The 14,728-nt window shown below is 49.0% G+C and overlaps 1 protein-coding gene across 4 annotated transcripts; it reads left to right on the top strand.

Moving 5' to 3' along the window:
- Positions 1-130: 130 nt before the first annotated feature.
- LOC128404373 (uncharacterized) lies at positions 131-12,228 on the top strand. Of its 4 annotated transcripts, XM_053369913.1 has the most exons (8): positions 131-296; positions 3,064-3,322; positions 4,976-5,352; positions 5,799-5,948; positions 6,835-6,957; positions 8,761-8,871; positions 10,758-10,875; positions 11,943-12,228. In XM_053369913.1, the coding sequence occupies exons 2-8, from the start codon at positions 3,115-3,117 to the stop codon at positions 11,975-11,977; spliced, it is 1,122 nt and encodes a 373-aa protein (XP_053225888.1). In that variant the 5' UTR covers positions 131-296; positions 3,064-3,114; the 3' UTR covers positions 11,978-12,228. The 4 variants fall into 4 exon arrangements, with proteins under 4 accessions (XP_053225888.1, XP_053225891.1, XP_053225892.1 ...); XM_053369916.1 differs by lacking the exon at positions 3,064-3,322 and having other exon boundaries at positions 148-296; XM_053369917.1 differs by lacking the exons at positions 131-296; positions 3,064-3,322 and adding an exon at positions 620-718.
- Positions 12,229-14,728: the final 2,500 nt, after the last annotated feature.

Raw genomic sequence — 14,728 nt, 5'->3', positions numbered from 1 at the left:
GGCAGGGCTTTAATTTCATTCGCTGGACACCTGAGGGAATACAGAAACGGCAGCAGGTGCCCATTTGCTGAGGCGGCGCGTCTCAGACAAGAACCTCCCATTAGTATTCGGCAGGGAAGGTGGGCGGGGCTTGCAGGGGGAGGGAAATAGCGCCTCACGTTCTACCATTCTAATTGGCTGTCCTTCGTGCCTTTTAAAACGAACAAACCAACCACCAGGCTTATTGGGGGAAATCCGTGTCACTCAAACGAGTTGTCCCCCCCCCGCCTGAGGCTTCTCACCTCATTTTCCTATTGGTAGGCTACTTCTTGGAAGGCGGGCCGTATTCTTGCCATTCAAAACAATGACTGAGCCGCACGCGTGAAGGAACGTCGAACATCTGAGTGGCGATTGACCAAAGCAAACGTCCGTCTAAAAACTCCTCGCAGGAGGGAGAACGAAGAGAAAGCGACAGTGCCGCAAGGGATTCTGGGATAGTGGCCTTTAAATGGAGGCGCGCAAAGGAGTCTGGGAGGGGGAAGGGGAAAGTGGCCAAAAGGTCTGTGAGCAAAGCATTCTGGGGGAGTGGCGCAAGGGATTCTGGGTAATAATGGACAATTTGAACCCAGGACCTAACAAATTGATTTTTTTAACATCTGGATCAAACCTTCCAGCTTTGGTCCTGCACCTTCACAACTGCAAGCTCCATTCAGGACATGTTATTTAATATTAATTAATGGTATTACAACCTAATTTTTTATTGTTATTAATAATGTTTCTACCAAGGTTGGAGGGGAAAACCTGCGGCCTGGAATGTGTTGCTGACCTATAACTCCCAGGGGTCAGCATGGCCAGTCCCTGGTGGGAGTTGTAGCGCAGCAGTAATGGAAGCGCCTAGGGTCCTTGCCTGTTGTCTTTGTCCATGGAGTTTTCTTGGCAGCGATACTGGAGTGGCTTGCCGGTTCCTGCTCCAGGTGGATCACGTTTGGTCAAAACTCTCCACTATGACCTGTACATCTTGGGTGGCCCTGCACAGCATAGCTCATAGCTTCTATGAGCCAGTGTGGTGTGTGGTGTGGTGTGGTGTAGTGCTTAAGAGCGGTAGTCTTATAATCTGGTGAACCGGGTTCGCTTCCCTGCTCCTCCACCTGCAGCTGCTGGGTGACCTTGGGCCAGTCACACTTCTCTGAAGTCTCTCAGCCCCACTCACCTCACAGAGTGTTTGTTGTGGGGGAGGAAGGGAAAGGAGAATGTTAGCCGCTTTGAGACTCCTTAGGCTAGTGATAAAGCGGGATATCAAATCCAAACTCCTCCTCCTCCTCTTCTTCTTCTTCTTCTTTCTTCTTCTCTGAGTTATTCACGCCCCTTCACCATGGTAAGGCAGTGATCCATGATCTTTTCTTGGGAGAAAAGCAATGACAAACCTAGACAGCATCTTAAAAAGCAGAGATATCACCTTGCCAACAAAGGTCCGTATAGTCAAAGCTCTGGTTTTCCCAGTCGTGATGTATGGAAGTGAGAGCTGGACCATAAAGAAGGCCGATCGCCAAAGAATGGATGCTTTTGAATTCTGGTGCTGGAGGAGACTCTTGAGAGTCCCATGGATTGCAAGAAGATCAAACCTCTCCATTCTGAAGGAAACCAGCCCTGAGTGCTCAATGGAAGGACAGATCCTGAAGCTGAGGCTCCAAGACTTTGGCCACCTCATGAGAAGAAAAGTCTCCCTGGAAAAGACCCTGGTGTTGGGAAAGATGGAGGGCGCAAGGAGAAGGGGATGACAGAGGATGAGATGGTGGGACAGTGTTCTCGAAGCTACCAGCATGAGTTTGACCAAACTGCGGGAGGCAGTGGAAGACAGGAGGGCCTGGCGTGCTCTGGTCTAGGGGGTCACGAAGAGGCGGACACGACTAAACGACTAAACAACAACAACAACAGGGTCCTTGCCTAGGGAACTTTCCAAAGAGGAATATGACAGGAAGAGCCTCTGACTGCGTATGCTCTGTACATTTAAAGCACCCTCCCCCAAAATCCTGGTAATGGTAGTTGACAGAGCTACAGTGCTCAGCAAAATTTTAGTCCTCATGGTTCTGTGGTAAACAAAATCTGCCCTTATTCCCTTATGGGGGACACTGAACCCTTATAGAGTCCTTTGTAGGTTCTCCATCGGTCGGAGAAAATAACAGGCCAATCAGAGAATATTGAGAAGCAAAGCAGCTAGTAAGCCTGATCTTTATTGATCTGTTGCAACAGGGTGCTCCCCTCACACGCAGGAAAAGAGGAGGACCCAGAACAAAGGTGTGCCTGCCCTTATATAGACATTTTAAATTCCCTGCCCTGGAGCACAAGACCACCCCTCCATATAACATACATCACCGAAGGGGTGTAACCCAAGACCACCACCCCAGATACATCATACCTACATCTCAGAAAAGGCGGTCTACAGCAGAAATCTGAGTGTGTTGTTTATCTCATTTGTCAGGTTATCTGATAATGACTTATCTGATTGCCTTTCCTAGTAGTCTGGCCATTTCTTTGAGATGGTGATCACCCACTTCCTGAGACAATGGGAAGGTTCCCTCAACCCCTCCCTCCTTGCAGAGAAAAAATTTGGTCAGTTTGGGAGTCAAAATGGTTTCAGGGCGGTCTTCCTGTGCTGCTCCAGACATGTGGTCCACATATACTATGTACGTGCTTGGTTGGTACATTTATGAACATTTATTATATACAAAAGGGACGCGGGTGGCCCTGTGGGTTAAACCACAGAGCCTAGGACTTGCCAATCAGAAAGTTGGCGGCTCAAATTCCCGCGACAGGGTGAGCTCCCGTTGCTAAGTCCCTGCTCCTGCCCACCTAGCAGTTCAAAAGCACGTCAAAGTGCAAATAGATAAATAGGTACCGCTCCAACGGGAAGGTAAACAGTGTTTCTGTGCGCTGCTCTGGTTCGCCAGAAGCGGCTTAGTCATGCTGGCCAATGAAGCGAGATGAGCGCCGCAACCCCAGAGTCGGCCACAACTGGACGTAATGGTCAGGGGTCCCTTTACCTTTACCTATTATATATAAATGACCTTAACTTTTTTATTTCAGTTCTGATATAGGAAGCTTCCGAGTCAGACCACTGGTGGTCCGTGTACCTCGATGCAGCTCAAGACAGTATATCTAAGACCTCAAAATTCCTATCACAACAGCGACCAACAAGTTAAAGCATGCTGCGTCCTCAAGGCCTCCCCGTCGCCTTTCCTCCGGGAAGCATTGTCCTTTGTCCTCCCTCCTTGCCAAGGGGAGCCAAGTGATTTTCATCTCCCGCCGTCCACTTCTCCATCGCTGCCCTGTCGCTGCGACTGGGGTGCACCAGCTTGTAAACAATCTTGCTTTTATGTGGCTCCGAAATCAGTCTCTTTCCACCCCGCCGCCCTCCCCAAGAGCCAAGGCCTTTCGCTTGGATGTTTTCCGAGCCGATCGAGTGATGCGGCGGTTTCTCCCGAAAACAGGGCCTCGTCTGTGCCTGGGTCTGCTCCGTTTTCAACAGCGAGGTTATCAAGGGAGCCTCGGCCTCTCTTTCAAAAGGGCCTTTTCTTCCCAGCATGTCAGGTGGTGGAACCTGAGAGAGTCGGCCGCAAGCCAGAAAGCTTTTGGCTGGAGGAACGAAGTCTCCTTTCCTCGGTCACCCCCACATCTGCCACCCCTCAGAGGGGCTCCTGGAATAAAGGGTTGACTATCCTTTAAAGTGTGGATCAGAACATCCGCAAAACACGAGCTTGCCATCTTTTATTGCGTGCTTTTGAACGACAGCAAAGACAAAAGGGAAATTCAACAGGTCAAATCCTGCTGAATGTAAGGATTAGAGGGGGAGGAGAGGCTTCACCAGATGAATATCGGCCTGTTACACGGCAGCCCCACTGGGGAGGAAGCTGCAGTAGTTGCAATTCCACCTGTCACTTTATTGAAGATAATTTCTTTAAAAAAAACAGCACAACAATCTGTGGTCTTGAAGTAAGAAGCAAAGAATTGTAGCAATGGAAGGGGCCCCCAGGGGTCATCCAGCCCAACCCGCCTGCAATGCCTCTTGCTTGCCTGGATGAGGGATGGAGGGGCGTGTGTATGTGTGTACTCAAACAGAGGAAACATATAGACAGACTGCCTTACATTGAGTCGGACCATTGGGGTCCATATAGCTCAATATTGTCCTCACTGGCTGGCAGCAGCTTTCCAGGGTTTGGGGCAAGGGGGTTGTCCAAGCCCCAACTTGAGACGCCAGAGATCAAACCAGGGGTGTTCTGCATGCAAAGCAGGTGATCTGCGACAGAGGGATACAGCCGCCCCCTTCAAAATAGGCTTAAGATTCTCGTCCTCATGGTTAAAGGTCTGTTTGCAGTATTGCACTCTACACTTGTAGGGATGCGGGTGGCGCTGTGGGTTAAACCACAGAGACTAGGACTTGCAGATCAGAAGGTCGGCGGTTCGAATCCCCGCGACGGGGTGAGCTCCCGTTGCTCGGTCCCTGTTCCTGCCAACCTAGCAGTTTGAAAGCACATCAAAGTGCAAGTAGATAAATAGGTACCACTCCGGCGGGAAGGTAGACGGCATTTCCATGCGCTGCTCTGGTTAGCCAGAAGCGGCTTAGTCCTGCTGGCCACATGACCCGGAAGCTGTACGCCGGCTCCCTCGGCTAATAAAGCGAGATGAGCACCGCAACCCCAGAGTCGGTCACGACTGGACCTAATGGTCAGGGGTCTCTTTACCTTTACCTTTACTCTAGTGTAGAGCTCAAGCAAGGAATGAAAAAAGAAGCATGTCTATCAGGGCATGAGCACCCACTTTCTCACTAGGGGATTGGGTATCCCAGACGTAAAATACGATGAAGGTTCATGTCAAATGCTTGTCCTACTCAGAACACACCCATTGAAATTAAGGGAAATTGCAGGGGTTGGTCTAGATGTCCCTCAGGGTCCCTTCTATCTCTAGAATTCTGTGACTAACTTAGATCCATTGATTTCAGGGGTTCTCCTCCCGCTTTGCCTGGATGCAACCCTTAGCCTACAAGTGGAAACAGAACTAGCCCTATGGAAAAGGCCTTTGCACCTTGCTGGGCAGCAGGTATTTGGGGGCAGAAGGCGGGGAGAGGCGGCAAAAATTCATTCAGTGCCCCCACGAGAGCTTGGAGCTGGGATGTGCACAGAGGGGGCTATTGTTTGGCAGGGCTGTGTGCCAGGCAGCCGAGACTTTATAAGAGCTTCCCACTGGCATCTCACACGCCTACGAAGAAGCCAAAGTCTGGATCCGTTCAGCCCTGCCGTCGGGGAAGAGAAAATGGTGAGCGAGGACAAGAACCCCGAATCGTGGCCGGCGGGGCTGCACCTCAAGAGCCCACCCTACGTAAGTAGTTCACTTTAGAAGTGAGTGGGGGGAAGGCCACCTCATTTTTTAACCCCCCCATTGGGTCTCCCATTCCTTTAACTGCTGCTCAGCAGGCAGCAATCCATCAGAGGAAGCTCTTTCCAGCCTTGTGTGGTTGCCGTGCGCAGAGGTGGGGAGAGAAGCTGCACCGGTGGGATTTCTGCCTGCTGCCCTGCTAAGGGGTGGGGTTGAAACGCCCAGTGTGGGCATGCATACGGTTATTGACCTGCCAATTTTTTTTTATCTTCGGGGCTCGGTTCTCCAGCGCGACGAGAGCACCCTTAAGCATGTGCAGAGTGCAAATGCGGAAACAGGCTGACATGTCACAGATTTTAGAAAAGGGATTTCAGGTGCTGCTAGATGCCATCACCCCCTTTTTCTTTCTTTCTCTCTCTCTTCTCACCCCTTCCCCATTTTTTGTTCAGACTCTCCACTCCAGCCTTGAGCTGGCAGAGCCTCCCGTCGCCTCGAACCGCAAGCTGGTGATTCTGATGGTGGGCGCTGTCTCAGCCCTCGGCATCAGCATTGTGGGAGTCCTGCTGGCCACCTACCTCGGGCGGGCGGACTGCGTCCAGGTACGATACCATACCATAATCTTTATTGTCATTGTCCCATACGGAACAACAAAATTGAAAAAAAAACTATATCAGACATTCAAAAGCCAACAAGCCTGCTATCCCAGCTATCGCAGCCTGGTTAACCCCCTAAAAATACCCCATAATTAAATACAATACAGTGGTACCTCAGGTTACAGACTCCGCTAACCCAGAAATAGTACCTCGGGTTAAGAACTTTGCTTCAGGATGAGAACAGCAATTGTGCGACGGCGGTGCAGCAGCAGAGGGAGGCCCCATTAGCTAAAGTGGTACCTCAGATTAAGAACAGTTTCAGGTTAAGAACAGACCTCCAGAACTAATTAAGTTTGTAACCAGAGGCACCACCGTATACTCCCACAGAGTCTACCTTACACTGCGTTTAAAACCAAAATAGCATTTGGGTAGAAACTGTTTCTCATGTGGCTAGTCCTAGTCTTTATAACCCTGGACCTTCTTCCAGAAGGCAGAAGCTGAAAGAGATCATTTCCGGGGTGCGCACTATCCTGCCGCTTTCTTATGGCACCTGGAAGCATAGATTTGACCCAAGGTGGGAAGAGTGCACCCAGTTATTCTCTCCGCAGTCTTTACAACCCTGGACAGCATTGTTTTTCCCCTGACCGTGCAGCTCCCAAACCACACACACAGACCACAAGTTAATACACTCTCAACAGTACAATGGTAGAATTCCATCAACAGGTCCTTTGAGAGATTATTACGGAGGACAGGCGATGATGGAGACAGCGCCTGCCTTCTGCTTTCATCGGTGGAAGTCCTGGTGGTCTAAATCCAGCACATTCTGCCTTCCGCCACCTTCGGCCAGGGCAGCCACATTTCAATCTTTTCCCCCCGCTTCCTTTCTCGGCAGAGGGACGCCTTCAGCTTCCTCCCTCCCCAAGTCAACGTCCAGAACGAAGCGTCTCTCTTGTTGGCGCTCAGCGAACTGGGCGAACAAGGCGTGGCTCCAGGGATCACCTGCGACTTGAGAAACGTGAGTTGCAGATTCGCCAGTAGGGCCAGAATTAGTGCCGCAAGAGGCTATGGGGACAGTGTTGCTGTTTTTCTCTCCCAATGGGGTCTCCTTAAGTTGTCCAGTAAGTGCGTTAGCAGTCACTGAACCGCACTAAGGTGGATTTAAGAACATAGAAAGCTGCTTTGAGTCAGACCGGTGGTGGATCTATCTACAACGACTGACAGCAGCTGCCCAGGGCTTCAGGTAGGGAGGTTTTTCTGGAGATACTGGCGATTGGACCGGGAACCTTTTGCATGCCAAGCAAATATGCCAGCTCTTTCACTGAGCTACTGCCATTCCCCTAAGTGTGTGTGTGTGTGAGAGAGAGAGAGAGAAAGAGAGAGAGAGAGAGAGAGGGAGGGAGAGGGAGAGGGAGAGAAAGTATTGTCTGGGCAAGCAGCTTTGCAAGGTCTCTCTAAGTTTGTTGTTGTTGTTTAGTCGTGTCCGCCTCTTTGTGACCCCCTGGACCAGAGCACGCCAGGCCCTCCTGTCTTCCACTGCCTCCCGCAGTCTGCTCAAACTCATGCTGGTAGCCTCAAGAACACTGTCCCACCATCTTGTCCTCTGTCGTCCCCTTCTCCTTGGGCCCTCCATCTTTCCCAACATCAGGGTCTTTTCCAGGGAGTCTTCTCTTCTCATGAGGTGGCCAAAGTATTGGCGCCTCAGCTTCATGATCAGTCCTTCCAGTGAGCACTCAGGGCTGATTTCCTTCAGAATGGAGAGGTTTGATCTTCTTGCAGTCCATGGGACTCTCAAGAGTCTCCTCCAGCACCATAGTTCAAAAGCATCCATTCTTCGGCAATCAGTCTTCTTTATGGTTCAGCTTTCACTTCCATACATCACTACTGGGAAAACCATAGCTTTTACTATACGGACCTTTGTTGGCAAGGTGATGTCTCTACTTTTTAAGATGCTGTCTAAGTTTGTCATTGCTTTTCTCCCAAGAAGCAGGCGTCTTTTAATTTCGTGGCTGCTGTCACCATCTGCAGTGATCATGGAGCCCAAGAAAGTAAAATCTCTCACTGCCTCCATTTCTTCCCCTTCTATTTGCCAGCAGGTGATGGGACCAGTTGCCATGATCTTTGTTTTTTTTGATGTTGAGCTTCAGACCATATTTTGCGCTCTCCTCTTTCACCCTCATTAAAAGGTTCTTTAATTCCTCCTCACTTTCTGCCATCAAGGTTGTGTCATCTGCATATCTGAGGTTGTTGATCTTTCTTCCGGCAATCTTAATTCTGGCTAGGGATTCATCCAGCCCAGCCTTTTGCATGATGAATTCTGCATATAAGTTAAATAAGCAGGGAGACAAAATACAGCCTTGTCGTACTCCTTTCCCAATTTTGAACCAATCAGTTGTTCCATATCCAGTTCTAACTGTAGCTTCTTGTCCCACATAGAGATTTCTCAGGAGACAGATGAGGTGATCAGGCACTCCCATTTCTTTAAGAACTTGCCATAGTTTGCTGTGGTCTCTAAGTTTAAAGGTATCCAAAGTGCATTAGAGTTAATTAAACCACCCTGAGGTTCTCTTAAGAGCATGGGAGTATCTCTTTTATTTATTTGAAATGTATAGCCTACATTAACGTAACACCATTAAAAAGAGAGAGCTGAGAACACGAATAACCTTTGCAAAATGGATCGGAGACGTAGCGGAAACAATAGCCAGCTGAACGACCCGAGTGCCGTAAAATCAGACCTGGGGACAGGGGGGAGTGTGGGATTCGGGGTTTGGGGGCTTCCTCTGCAAGATGCTACCTCTCTGCCCCCTCTCTCCCCCCACAGCACTTGATGGTGTACCATGGCCAACCAGAAGGGTGTGTGGCCCGAAAGATGGAGGTGTCCGAACCGCTACCCTCCTGCCAGGAACTGGAGGCGTACTTCCAAGCTGTCTTGGTGAGGATCGGCAGGTGTCCTGGGGGCGGTTCTAGGCACACGGGGAGTGTGGCTTGGAGTTACGGCCCTTGCCCTGAAAGCAAAGCAAGATCCTAGTCCTCAATGTTTTGAGGACAGGGCAGATTTGAACAGGAACAGAGGGAACTGCCTTGTAGCTATTCTCATCTTGGGAAACTGAACCCGGGACTGTCTGTTTTCGAGGCAACAGTTCTGCCGCTGAGCTGCGACCCTTTCCTTAAAAGTAATTCTAAGATTCCGGTCGGTCCTCATGGTTCTGAAAGAAACGCTGACATATAATTAAATGCAGCATCTCAAAACAAAGCAAACATAGGTCGTCCCCCTGCCTTTGAACTGTTCTTTTAGACATAATTAATGCAAACATGATCAGTAGCGGTTTATTATTTTATACATAAATGCATTTTTTACTTTATACATTTTTATCCGTATGCAAACTTGTTTAATAATAATTCGGTAATTTCTGGTTTTATGTATACAGTTTTAACTGTACGGTTTTATGTGTGACTGCTGGAAACTGCTCTGATTCCCCCCCCCCTTGAACAAATACCAGTATACAACTGTTGTTATATAAACCAACAAATGACACCAGCCGTTTAGAAGCGATTCAACAGCACAGACCCTGTGCATCTTTGCTCTGAAGTAAGCCCCACTTGTTCAAAGGTTTTTACTCTCAGGTAAACAGGCCTAGCGGGGGTTGCAGGCTTAGAGCTGTTTCATCCGGCAATGGACTGCAGTTTAACTAATATAGGTGCCAACTAAGAGTGCAAGAAAAAGGGGATAACTCATCCTTCAAGGTTTATTTTGAGTGGGGGTTGGGGATCCGAAGAGTCTTCCTTCTAGTTTCAAGACTTGTGGACTGGGGTCTACTTCTTCAGATGCATGAAGTATCATCTTGAGTTGCAAATATAACACCCACAGGCGCTCAGAGGGCTGGTTGTGGCTGTCAAGTCAGAAGGAAGTTTGCAGCAAGTTTAAGGACAAGTATACCTAACCGAGTTACGGTTGGAGCGTCTAAACCAAAACGGTCAAAAAACACTAAAGTGAAGACCCGATGTCAATAAGCAGGGAGTTCCAGAGATCGGTGCTGTCCTATTAAAGGACTGTGTGTGTGAATACAGCAGCAGCAAGGATTCTCTGTGTACAGAAATGGAAGGAGAGAAAACACACCCGGAGGAAGAATGGTTGGTAAAAATCTTGGAATATGCAAAGATGACAAAATTGACGGCACTGATAAAAGATACAAATTTAGAATGTTTTAAATAAGACTGATGGGACGCGGGTGGCGCTGTGGGTTAAACCACAGAGACTAGGACTTGCCGATCAGAAGGTCGGCGGTTCAAATCCCCACGACGGGGTGAGCTCCCGTTGCTCGGTCCCTGCTCCTGCCAACCTAGCAGTTCGAAAGCACCTCAAAGTGCAAGTAGATAAATAGGTACCGCTCCGGCGGGAAGGTAAACGGCGTTTCTGTGCGCTGCTCTGGTTTGCCAGAAGCGGCGTAGTCCTGCTGCCCACATGACCCGGAAGCTGTATGCCGGCTCCCTTGGCCAATAAAGCGAGATGAGCGCCACAACCCCAGAGTCGGCCACGGTCTGGACCTAATGGACCCTTTACCTTTTTAAAGAAGACTGAAAACCATTTCAAGTTTTTATAAAAAGTTACGGTACTTCCTGTATGTGAAGACCACAGCGGGGATTGAAGTGTAAGAAAACAGCAGAGTATATTAGGAAACATATTAGAAATTCGACAAGATGGAACCTTAAAATGCAATTTTATGTAATTTGAGTTATATCGGGAGCATGAAGCGAAAACACTGTATGTAGCAGTTGTCAAACCTGCTTTTGCCGGCTCTGTTTCTTGCCCTGTTGCAGAAAAATGCCACGCTGGGGATCACCTCGGAGGTGCAGATCGTGGGGACCGCATCGCTGGGCAGCCTCACCACCCTGCTGTGTAGCAACAAGCCCACCTACCTGGTCAACAGTTTTGCACGTAAGTAGGGCGGAAAGCAGGGACGCGGGTGGTGCTGTGGGTTAAACCACAGAGCCTAGGACTTGCCGATCAGAAGGTCGGCGGTTCAAATCCTCACGACGGGGTGAGCTCCCGTTGCTCGGTCCCTGCTCCTGCCAACCTAGCAGTTCGAAAGCACGTCAAAGTGCAAGTAGATAAATAGGTACCGCTCCAGCGGGAAAGTAAACGGCGTTTCTGTGCGCTACTCTGCTTCGCCAGAAGTGGCTTAGTCATGCTGGCCACATGACCTGGAAGCTGTACGCTGGCTCCCTTGGCCAGTAAAGCAAGATGAGTGCCGCAACCCGAGTCGGTCACGACTGGACCTAATGGTCAGGGGTCCCTTTACCTTTACCTAAGGTGGAAAGCTGCCGCTGGAGTGGACTGTACAGACCGTACCTCTGTCAGAGGGGTGGGGGGAAGACAGAGAGAGGTTTGAATATCTGATTTAGGAGGGGGAAGGAAGATATGAACTGTTCCAGCAGCAGCAGCAGCAACCCTGGCCATTGGGCCAATGCTTGCTAGGGCTGATGGGAGTTGTAGTTCGGCAACAGCTGGAGGGCCGAAGGTTCCCCCACACAGCGGTTCTCAACCTGTGGGTCCCCAGATGTTGTTGGACTACAATTCCCATCATCCCTGAGCTCTGGCCTTGCTAGCTACGGGTGATGGGAGTTCAACAACATCCGGAGACCCACAGGTGGAGAAAAGCTGGTAGAGATACCCAGATCTCTCTCAGTACAAATCCGACCGATGCAGAATTTGTAGAATTTTGGACGCTGCCAAAAGTTCCTCTAGTCCAAGGCGGGCTAATCCCTAGTTTGGATCAAGATTTAAAAAAAGATTAAAGTAGATGCAGGATTGCACACAGAAGCCTTCTGGCATCAAAGGCGCCCTTTGGTTGGAAAAGGGAGAGTTTACATCACAAGAGCCCTTTGGCAGAACAGGGTCTAGCATCGCACACTAACACAACAGGGGATGCATTTCCTGATAGACAGAACTTGTTGAGCCCACCTCTTCTTTAAAAATATTTTATTTCCCCCATTTCTTTGCAGCTTCTCCAAGGCACTCCATGAGCCGACTTGCTTAAAACCAAGCTGGGAAGTTGTGCAGACCAGCAATCAACATCTCCTCTTCGCTTCTCCCTGCAAAACCCCAAGACAAAGGACCTCGCCTGAACCTGTCACTATTGATTTCCCCCATATAGGAAAGTATGTGGGGAGGGGGCCGAGACCCTGTTTCACTGCACCTCAAGTTTGTATGTGATTTCCCCGCTCCCTGCAACTCCTTGTCATAACCAAATCATTAGCAATAACAAGAATGATAAAAAAAACCCTGAAAGGGTGTTTGTGTGTCCGTTTCATGCTAGAGTGTTTTGAAAAGGCGAACTTGAGGAGCAGCGTTGGGACAACGCAGCCACAATTCTGCACTGGCACAGACCGCGATATTAAATTTCCTGAGAATCTGAGCAAAATGCAACACAGGACAGCTCAGCCTCCCTTATTCAATGTGGCATGTGCCCTCTGGCGGGAGAAAGGATCATTGCATCACACAGAAATCTACCCTCTTTGTTTCCATCACTCAGCCAGGCAGCCCCTTTTGCTGGAGAGCTTAATCTCAAATATTAAATATCTTCCTGCGCTTGCCAATTTGTGGCCCTCTACCTGGTCATTTGCATAAACCTCTTGTGCTCTGCGTCGCTGCTAATTTGCCGCTTGACAGTCGAGGGTCCCCAAGTTGGCTGCTTTTGCTCCTTCCTGCAGAAGCACAGCTGCCTCACCAGAACATCTGGGCTCATCAGCTAAGGAGGGTTTGCAGGAACAGCAGTACCCATCGGCTATGAAAATGCTGAAGTTTTCTGCACTTGCCCAGCTGAAGAAAACTTCCCTGGCCTCCAGTAAAATTAAAACAAGCTTAATTTTTTTAATCCATTTAGGCTATTTATATACTGCTTCATCACAAGTGTCTCAAAGCTCTGATTTCATAGAAACACAGAACTGAAGAGTTGGGGGTCATTTGGTCCATCGTCCAGCAATGAAGGGAGGAGCATCCATCAGCTTCTGAGTCGGTTCCACTGTTGCCAACAGCTCTTGCTGTTAGAAAATTCTCCCCGATGTTTAGCCAGAATCTTATTTCTTGTCATTTGAATCCATTGCCTTAACACCTTCCCTCTGGATCTGAGCATTAAATGTGCACTTCCCTCTCTCACAAACCAGGGTTCCTGGCTTACCCTAGATTCCAAGATAGGTATATATAAAAAGTTTATGCAAATGTCTCCTGAGGCTAAGTTTCTGGGGTACTTAAGTTCCCTGGAGCACTGACTTAATCCTGGTTAGTTTTTGGAGTGCTCTAGGAAGTTTCGACCAAATTTTTTGCACTCTACTAGAAGTTTCTCTCACTGCACAAACCAGGAATGCGGACTTACGCTCTGCTCAGTTTCAAAACAAGGCAACTTCAGACATGGGTTATGAGGCTGGCTTGTTTAACTAACCACTCAGCTGCTAACCATGATTCCTGCCAGAGCCCTGTGCAACAGAATAAGTCAACTTTCTATGAGAGGGAAGCAGATATTAGGTTCTGCTTGCCTTCTGGCTTCGCAGGACCTTGAACCCTTGGCTTTGCCCCTGCTCAGCTAGATTGTGGCATCCTTGCATTGGCGACTGGTACCTGTGGGGTCAAAGGAAGCTGCCCAACTCCTTAAAATAAGATTCCAGTTAAATAGGAATGAAAGCAGCTAACATTTGGGGCTCAACACCATTTTTTAAAAAGGAGGGGGGAGAGAGGGATTTTCCTTGGAGTGTGACTCAGCACCAGACGGCAAAATTCAATTTTTCAGACCGCATGATATAATTTTGATACTGGCTGCTGGGAAGCATTTGTTCGGAAGGAATTTATGAATCCATTCATGGCTATGGTAGACATTCAGCCATAAGGACTAAGAGGCCTCAGCTCCCATCAAGTCATGTAATCCAAATCCATCCAAACTGATGGCCGTTTTTTTTGTAATGAGGTTCGTAGTTGAATGGTTTAGAATTGTAAGCCTTCAGGTAGGGACTGACTTACTCTCCATGTACGTAAGAGAGTCTGGAAGTCTCTTTGGCTGAAGAGAGGGGTGCAAATAAATACACACAAAAACTGCAAGCCCCGTGAAAAACTCTGCAACTCATCACATATTTATATAAATCTACACACAAAATACACTTGGGATGCTGCGTGTGGTTCGAATCACCTCGCCTCAAAAACGATACTGTAGAGCTCTTAAAGGTCCAGAAAAGGGCCACCGAAATGATCTAGGGGAGTGGAGTGACCCCCCCATGAGGAAGGTTTGTGGCCTTTGAAAGAAAGGGCAGGGCAGAGGAGACGCAACAGATTCAAAGTGTGGCAAAAGTGAAGAGAAGCCTTTCTCTCTCACAGTGCTAGCTGTCAAAGCGAGTCAAAAGGCAGATGATTCAGGATGCGCAAAAGGAGGTCCTTCGAACACCTGGAGGGTCGCAACTTTGGGGAAAGGGTGTTCCAACCCATAATAAGCCCACCTGTTTCCTAGCTTCCCCTTTTCGTCATGGGTGCTAAAGCCTTGTGTCTGTTGAAACCAGAACCTCGCGTTCTCTGTCCCGCTGGAAGCTGAAAGTTTTCTGGTGGCCGTAGTGTGATCGCAAATGCGTCTCTCAACTTCTTCGCGTTGATTTCGCGGCAGGGAAACGAAGGTGCCTGCACGCAGGGAGGGGGACGGCGCCGTTTTGTCGGAAAGGAAAGGGAGGTTAGGAGATCGGCCGCTTGGGTTCTGACATGCACAAACCACAGCTTAATGGAAGCGGGCGGTGGAAAAACACAACGCCGCAAA

The sequence above is a fragment of the Podarcis raffonei genome, chromosome 16 (genome assembly GCF_027172205.1).
Source record: "Podarcis raffonei isolate rPodRaf1 chromosome 16, rPodRaf1.pri, whole genome shotgun sequence".
NCBI lineage: Eukaryota > Metazoa > Chordata > Lepidosauria > Squamata > Lacertidae > Podarcis > Podarcis raffonei.
Note: the sequence above shows the minus strand (reverse complement) of the source record. Positions and strands in the feature narration are given on the sequence as shown.